The 8,822-nt window shown below is 48.4% G+C and overlaps 1 protein-coding gene across 3 annotated transcripts in view; it reads right to left on the bottom strand.

Moving 5' to 3' along the window:
• Positions 1–1,242: 1,242 nt before the first annotated feature.
• Positions 1,243–8,822, bottom strand: part of INPP5D (inositol polyphosphate-5-phosphatase D) — a 124,365-nt gene continuing 116,785 nt past the window's right edge. For 2 of the 3 annotated variants that reach the window (XM_074264280.1, XM_074264281.1), the window contains exon 28: positions 7,080–8,058. In XM_074264280.1, the coding sequence (XP_074120381.1) occupies positions 7,401–8,058 (658 nt within the window). In that variant the 3' untranslated portion in view covers positions 7,080–7,400. Of the gene's footprint in view, positions 2,444–7,079; positions 8,059–8,822 lie in introns of those variants that run through there. The other variant, XM_074264282.1, reaches the window with a different exon arrangement.

Genomic DNA, 8,822 nt, shown 5'->3' with positions numbered 1-8,822 from the left:
CCAACAAGCGTTTATTCAGCAGCCACCACAGGCCTTTGAATCCAGACTCTGGGCTGGGGATAGCACCATCCTGGCTCTGGGCTCTGTTCCTGCAAGACGACATTCTCCCTGTGGGGCCCTTCTGCCATTTTCCCTGGAGATCCGGTCAGCTCCTATGGGTCAGCTCTCTCCTCTGGGCAGGCAACTCCCAAATATCCACCCCAGCCCTCTTCCCTCTCCTCCCCTGCATCTCCAGCTGGCTGCTCCCCAGGATCTCAAATTCAATGTGTCTAAAACAGAACTTTCTTGCTGAATCTGCCCTTCTCATTTCCTTTTTTTCTGTCCAGAGCATCCCTACCATCAGCCCACATCACCATCCAGCTGTCAGCCTCGATTCTGCCCTCTCCCCCTCCCCCGAAGCCAATCAGAGGCCAAGTCTTGTTGAGTCCATCTCTTCAGTAACTTGTGCATTTGTCTCACTGTTACTCTAGTTCCAGCCTTGGTTCTCTGCTGCTCTTGGCTGGGATTTTGCTGTAGACTCACTGGTCTACTTAGATCTAAGCTCTTCTCTGTTAATCCAGAGGGATCTTAAGCTGGGGTCCATGCAATTGTTCATAAAAATTTTGTAGTAATATTAAATAAATCTGGTTTCCTTTTTAATCCTATATACTTTATCTCATGCATTAGAAACATTATTCCAAAAGAAGTACTCTTCCAACGAGTACTTACTAAATATTACAGGGTTACCTGGATATAGGGAAGTACTCGTTGGATGGAACTGAGCTGGGTTAGCCATTCATTAAAGACAACTCGAGATGATAAATCAGTCTCCAATCCTCCTCCGCTTCTCCAAAATCTCGGCCTGAATCATTGGCGAGGTCCCCAGTTCTTGGTCTGTTTCCTGATCCGGCATTTAGGGCTTTCTCCGACAGTTCTCTTCAAAGTCTTGTTACCCATTTATGTTTCACTCTTTGCCTGCGGCATCAATCCTAGGCCTGGTTCCTATCACTACCTGTATGTGTCTAAGGCACTGAACCAAGCCCGAGGGACACAAATCCAACACCAAATCCCTGCCCCCACGAAGCTTGTGTTCTAACTGCTCATAGAATCAATACTTGCAAGGGATGGAAGCGACTTTTCTGTCTCTTATTGCATCCATGAGGAACTGAGGCTCAGAGAAAGGGATGAAATGATTTGCCCACAGTTACCCAAGAGGAAAGACCCATGGAAGTTCAGAGGCTGAAACAGGACACAAGGAAGCCCAGTGGGAAAAGCCAATTTTATTGACAAGTTCTATACACAAACTGACCCATGGATATACCAGGGTGTACACACATATACATACACACACGTACACACACACACACACACACACACACACACACACATACACACACACACACAATTATCCAACACTGCTATTTTTTTTTCATTTAAAATAAAATTGAATGGGGAGGGGGAGTCACCAAATAGTTGCCCCCCCTCGGTCCACAAAGAGAGAAGATGTGTGTTCCTGAGGCAGTTACAGAGAAAGGTGGGGCGAGTCTGGGACCCGAACAAGATGGGCTCATTCTAAAGCGCCCAGGGTGGAAGGCTCCCACCTCTGAACTGAGCTACAGAGTAGAAGTGGATGCTAGTAGGTAAGGAAATAGGCCTCGGAAGGCTCTGTCTCCAGAAGAACGGGAAGAAGTTAGCTTTCCTAGACCTCCTTGTGCTTAATGAACCTAAGAAAAGATTTCAGATAAGTGAGATGGGCCTTAGCATCCCCCCAGGCCAAGCCCGGCCAGAGAAGCCCCTTGGGGTTAACGTTGAATCCCGAATCTCTTTACGTTGCAGTCCATGCTAACCTAAATTAAACGCTGTCTTTCCCCCTGCTTTAACAAGAAGTCCAAACTGCCCAAGACCTGATCTAGTCTACTTTGTGACTCCATGACCCCCAAAGGCAAATTGCCTGGTACCTACGTCAGTGACTGTGAACAAACATCCTGGAAGGGAACAGCGTCAAGATTCTTCAAGTCCCCAAGGCTTTGTTCTTTGTTCTGCTGCTTGACCTTCCCTAGTCATACCCAAGAACGCTTTGCCCACGAGGGAATCATCGCCCAGTACAAGCTCGGGCCTTGTGTCTTTGCTTTGCCAAGAGAGAATCCATTCTCTCATTTGTACCTTATTCTCTCCTTTGGAGACGGCTGGCTACCAGATCCATGTTCTAAAGCATCATCAACGGCCCCTGTGGAATTGCAAGAGGCAGCCGGCTCCCATGGGTGTCTTGTGGTCCAGCTGGATCTTTCCTTTTTCAACACAAACAATTCCACTCAGTCAACCAACAGTGCAATCCAGGGGCCCCTGAGGAGCCTAGTTCATGTCTTGAAAACAAAAAGCCTTGCAAAGGACATCGGGAACATCAGATTGGAGAGTGTGGGGGAGGCTGGTCCACTTTCTCTTTCACCCTGCCCGGTGACGCTCACTGTGGAGACCACAAGAGAGAAGGAGAGAGAAAGAGAGAAGTTATGGTCTTAACTCTCCTAAAACAGAAGCAGCCCGAGATAGCATCTGGTCCTGCTGTTGCAGATAAAGAAAAGGGGTCTGGAGAGGTTCATAATTTAGATCACAAAGCCAGAAAAGGCTTCTTAATGTCTTCTTAGACATTATTTATGTATTTATTAATTTTCGTGGGTGACCTCTCTCAACTCCCATTCAATTGAATACACGCCTATAAAGAACATATACACAAGGCATGGGCTAAAGTAACCAAAAAACCCCCAACAAGCTCATCTGTCTGCAAACACAGATGTACCGTAGATTGCAAGCTCCTGGAAAGCAGGCTTTGTGTGCTATTACAATGCTCGGGATAGACTAAATATTTAGTAAGCACGCTTAAATAACCAAAACCCCCCCCAACAAACTCCTCTGTCTGCAAACACAGATGTACCGTAGATTGCAAGCTCCTGGAAAGCAGGCTTTGTGTGCTATTACAATGCTCGGGATAGACTAAATATTTAGTAAGCACGCTTAAATAACCAAAACCCCCCCCAACAAACTCCTCTGTCTGCAAACATAGATGTACCGTAGATTGCAAGCTCCTAGAAAGCAGGCTTTGTGTGTTACTACAATGCTCAGTACAGATTAAATATTTAATAAGCACGCAAAAATAACCAAAAAACTCCCAATAAGCTCATCTGTCTGCAAACACACATAAAGTAGATTGCAAGCTCCTGGAAAGTGGGCTTTATAGGCTACTGCAATGCTTAATACAGATTAAATATTTAATAAGCAGGCAAAAATAACCCAAAACCCCCCAACAAACTCATCTGTCTGCAAACACAGATATATAGATTGTAAGCTCCTGGAAACAGACTAAATATTTAGTAAGCACGCTAAAATAACCAAAAAATTCCAACAAACTCATCTGTCCACAAACACAGATGTGCACTAGACTGCAAGCTCCTGGAAAGCAGGCTTTGTATGCTACTGCAATGCTTAGTACAGATTAAACATTTAATAAGCATGCAAAAAATAACCAAAAAACCCCCAACAAACTCATTTGTGTGCAAACACAGATATATAGATTATAAGCTCCTGGAAAGTGGGCTTTATATGCTACCTCAGTGCTTGGTACAGATTAAATATTTAATAAGCACTTGTTGAATGGAATTGAACTGGGTTAGCCATTCATTAAAAACAACCCGAGATGATAAATCAGCCTCCAATCCTTCCCCGCTTCTCCAAAATCTTGGCCTAAATCATTGGTGTTGTCCCCAGTTCTTGGTCTGCTTCCTGATCTAGCGTTTAAGGCTTTCTCAGACAATTTTCTTCAAAGTCTTCTTATCCATTTATGTTTTACTCCGAGTCTCCAGCATCAGTTCCCTGGCCCATTTGCTGAACTTTTCCTTCCTTCATTTAAAAATTCCCTAAATGTCCTTCCTCCATGAAACTTCAGTTGTAAAAGAGGGAGCGAATTTCCCCCCATTTCCACTTTAGAAAGAGACTCATAGATGCATCTCCTACCACATCATCTAGATTCAGTCCTTTACACAGACAGAATGTTGATAAAAGCATTTATTTTCATCCTGGGTCCATCTCTGACCACTCACCTACATGCCTTTACTACCTCTGCCCTTCCCTGCTCTCCCTGCCAGGCTATGAGTTCCACAGGCAAAGAGTTTCCTAATTTAATTTGGATAATGGCTACCATGGCACAATAAATACAGGAGGGATTCAGTGCCTGGTCCCTGAAGATGAACCTAGGAATAATGAAGAGATGTATGCTGGGTACAGGTGGGCGACAGTATATTTCCAGTGACGACCCATGACTATGAAGTGGGGTTAGGGACCCCACTGAGGAAATGAAGTATGAGAAAAGAAGGTGCATTAGTTCGGTCATGAGAGGGATGCTAGACAGAGGGATGGCCCAAGAGCTTGTGAAACATCAGACGACCTCAGCCAGGGGTTCTTAACCCTTTTTGTGCCAGGGATTCTGTGGCAGTCAGAATGGTGAAGTCTATGGATTTCTCTAAGAAGTATTTTAAGATATAGAAAAGTAAAAGACACAAGTTCTAAAGGAAACCAATTACAATGAAATGTAGTAATTTAAAGCAAGTTCATTGATGTCAGGTTAAGAAGAACCCACTTTGGGTTGATCCTCCATGCAGAGTAGATGGGACAACAGGACAGGTCACCATACGTCCTGGTGAAGGGACATTGATGAGCTCACTGGCTCCCTTTAAATGCCAATGGAAGATGGAAGGATGGACAATGTCACCAGAAATGAATTCAGAAGAGTCACAAGAATTGTGTAAAACGCAGAGTGATCCAAGTCTTATGGAAATGCTAAACATGATGGCAAGGATCTTTTTTTTAAAGGGCTCATTTAAATGAGGCAGAAGAGTCCACTGTTTCTGGGGGGGACTAACGGTGGATGCTTCTGTGATTCCCAACAAGGAAGCATCATTTAAAGACTTCTTAAACAAGTCCTTAATTGAAAAAAGTTAGCCGATAGAATGATCTTCAGACTTGAAAGAGCACAACAAGAACTCAATAGTTGTTTAAAGAAGTAAAGGAATGGAGCTAGGTGAGAAGACAGGGAGAGAATGTAAAGATATAAAGGAGCTTCTTGTCTCCAGGTTTCCAGGCTAAAGAATCGTGGAAGGGAGATTGTTGGAGTCACTGCAGACAATCTTGGAGAAATTGGAGTTGTCAATTGGAGAGATCTTGTCCCCAATGGAAAAAAGATAGAGAGGAGTTTGAGAGAGTAGGTCCAGGTGGCTAAGCTCGACCTCAATATTCAACCAAATATGGAACAGCTAACCAAGGGGGCTCTCTCAGCCTTTAGAAAAGGAAGCGGTGATTAGAATAAATCAACATGACTCACCCACCATTCAAAATAAGGTATTTTAGATCGCACTGCAGTGTGCTGTGGAAATGGGATGAAATTTGGCTCAAAACACCTGAGATTTGAATTCTGGCACGGTACTTGCACCAGAGTAACACTGGGTGGATCACTCGGTCTCTCCAGTCCTTAGCTTGCTCGCTCTGGTAGATGAGGGCCTCCATCACCTACTTATGGGTCTCGTGATCCCGTGACTGCTCAAGGGAATTCAGAGAGACTGTATACCGTGATTTCAGCAAAGCACTTGACAGAATCTCTCATGTTTGCATAGAGAAAATGGTGAAATGTGATTATTCCACAAAACAGATTGGGAATTATTGATAACAGATCCCTAAACCCAGAGAGAGGGTGCTAGACCTCTGTCCATGCTGCCGTCTCGTCAGCTCTTTTTATTGATGATACCATGACTCAAATCTGTGGATGACATAAAACTAGGGGGAGTAGCAAGCACGTTATAAATCAGAATCAAGATCCAGAGTCATTTAAAAGATTTAAGAGTTGCGAGATTTGGATTCATATTCCCAGCTACTGTTACTGTATGATCTTGGGCGAATCGCTTCCCCTTGCTAAGGCTGTGCCCTCAGTTTTAAAATGAGGACTTGGATCGTATAACCTCAGACGTCCTTTCCGGCCTTGGATGAACAAACAAATTTCAGAGATTAGAAGAATAACCCAAAGTCCCTGTTCTCAAGGAGCCTACAACATAGACGAGTTATAAGAAAAGCACCTTGAGAAGGTCAAGCCCGCTGAGTCTCTTACGTATGGGAAGATTTTATGGGGGACGCAGTACCTGAGTTTGACACTGAAGAAGGGGATGGGATTTACCAGGTGGAAACTGAGGCGGCAGAGGAGAGCCCACATTTCAGGTGTGCTGGATCGGGGAGGGAAAGGCCCAGAGGTGGGAAGTAATGAGATGAGTCTGATTAAAGCTTGGAATACATAAAGAGAAGTAGGATGAAACGAGCCTGGGAACATGGGCAGTTCTGAACTGGAGTTTAAAAGCCTAATTGCTACGGTGTGGGGGGAGTTGGTTGGGTAGCCGTTTATGTGGGAAAAAAAAAAAGAGATTTGGGGGATTGTCTGTGGGAAGCCAGCCTATATGATTTGGCAAGGTTGGGGGGAGCAGAGACCACCGCTGGGAGGGGTGTTTGTCTGCTAGCCTTTCGGGGTGCTGGTTGAGGGTCACAGAGTCCCCCAGTTCTAGGTACAGGATGGAGTGGGAGGGGTGGGTAAGGAAGGAGTCATCACAGAGTAAGATGACAGGGCCACGTATGTAGCTGTTGAGTGTCGCCTCGGGGATGGGGATTAAAGGGTCATTGCATTACCAAGTTCCTTGTAGTTTGTGATTGGACACCGGGGAGAGGTCAGCGGCTCTGTCCTGGCCGTATCAAAGGCCCTCGGGGATCTCTAAGTCTTTCTGATGGAGCCCTCTTCCTGGGGTGCTTGGGGGAGATGAGAGACGCCTCTGAAGGCTTCCAGGGCAAGGTCTAGGGGCTACGGGAGCTCGGGTAATAAGGCAGGGAAGGTAGCTCAGAGCTGTCCCGGGGAGGACTTGAGCACCATTCCAAGGAGTGGAGTTTTACGGGGGAGACAGGAGGGATCATCCCACTGAAGGGTTTTTGGAGCAGTGGAACAGCATGGTGGACAGGGCTGTCCACTAGAATCTCGTAGCACCCAGGGATGGACTAAGATAAGGAGAGACTGGAGGCAGGAGGCTATTTGGAGGCTGTAATTCAGGTCAGAAACAACGAGGGTAAAAACTAGGGGGTGGCTGCAGGAATGTAAGGAGGGACAGATTCCAGAGGCTGGCCCATCGGGCACCTCGCACGAGAGTCTAGGAGCTGCTCTGGTCAGTCTGCGAAGAGGCCCTCAGAAAGAGGGTGAGCGCCAAAGAGGGAGGCGGATGTTGGTCCCGATGGGAGTTTGTTTTGCAAGAAGAGGAGCTTTCACACTGGATGGCTCTGCAGTTCTGGGCTTCCTCCACTGGTTCTGTTCTCTCTGCTTCCAGCCCTCATTTTACCACTGGCCTTTCCTCTCATGCCTCCGAAGGAACCTGCCCCTCTTTTCCTAGCTCGTTGTCTTCCACACTTACCTGCATAGAGGTCCTGCTGACCGGCCCTTCCTCCGGCCAGTACTTGCCATGGAGCGGGAGCTCGGAGGTCTCCCGGTAGTCCCGGGCCTTGGAATGCTGCAGGTGTAACACAGCCGGACTCTTGGCGGGCAGAGGAGGCCTATTTATCTGTGCCGGGGTCCCCGGCTGGCTCATTTCAGACCTGGCGGGCTTGACTGGCCTTTTGGCTGGAATCGGGGTCTCTGAAGGGGTGAGAGGCTTGGGCTTCCCCTGGGTCTTTTCCCCTCCCATCGGCGCCTTCCCTTCCGCAGAGGAAGAACACGTGAAGGAACGCATCCTGGGCACGGGGAGGAAAGGGGCCGAGATGGCCTTGCTGGCCAGCTTGCCGCTCTCGCCTTCTGGGGCCTTCATGAAGATGACGGATGGAGACGGGGCTCCGGGTTCCAAACAGATTGGCCGCTCCTTCCTCAGAATCTTGGGGGACTCCTGATCCTTCCTGGGGGCCGGCTTAGGGAAGGAACTCACAGATCCATACAGCGGGTTCTCAAACATCTCTGGCTTTGTCGTTGGCTGTTCCTCCGTAGTCGAGGGTTCCACCACGGTCTTCCCCAAGTCACTGGGCCTGGAGCCGTTGGGAAGAAGAGGAAAAGCTCAGGTTAGAAGGGAAGTCAGGGGGATGAGGTCATTTAATTCACCTCCAATGGAAAGGTCCTCATACTAAGAATTATCTGGAGGCACTGTGGGCTGCCTGGGGTGGCTCTGCCACCAGGGAGCACTCAGGCTGGGCCCACGGAGGGGACCTGTGCTGGGTTAGACTGGGTGGGCCCGGCGGTCCTGCCCACTCAGGCCAGGCCCACGGAGGGCATCCGTGCTGGGTTAGACTGGGTGGGCCCGGCGGTCCTGCCCACTCAGGCCGGGCCCACGGAGGGCATCCGTGCTGGGTTAGACTGGGTGGGCCCGGCGGTCCTGCCCACTCAGGCCAGGCCCACGGAGGGGAACCGTGCTGGGTTAGACTGGGTGGGCCCGGCAGTCCTGCCCACTCAGGCCGGGCCCACGGAGGGGAACCGTGCTGGGTTAGACTGGGTGGGCCTGGCGGTCCTGCCCGATTTGAGTTTCTGGGAACTGTAGCCATATTTATACTGGTTTCTTCCGCTCATTCTTCCTCCAGCCATTTCTGACTCACTGCAGGCCTTGATTCAGCCTTTCTTTAGAGCAAGGCCAGGCAGATCATGAGACTGAGGACAGGAAGCAGTTTAGTGCCTGACCCCGAGCGGGATCTTTGGAAGCATTCTGCAGTCCAGGTTCCCAGAGCAGGGGAAGCTGGGAGCACAAAGCGGCAAAGAGCAGAATTCACCCAGCTGTGCAGGGAAAGGCCGCTGCCTGGGG

The sequence above is a fragment of the Sminthopsis crassicaudata genome, chromosome 4 (genome assembly GCF_048593235.1).
Source record: "Sminthopsis crassicaudata isolate SCR6 chromosome 4, ASM4859323v1, whole genome shotgun sequence".
Lineage (NCBI taxonomy): Eukaryota > Metazoa > Chordata > Mammalia > Dasyuromorphia > Dasyuridae > Sminthopsis > Sminthopsis crassicaudata.
The sequence above is the reverse complement of the archived record's forward strand: the minus strand, read 5'-3'. Positions and strand labels throughout refer to the sequence as shown.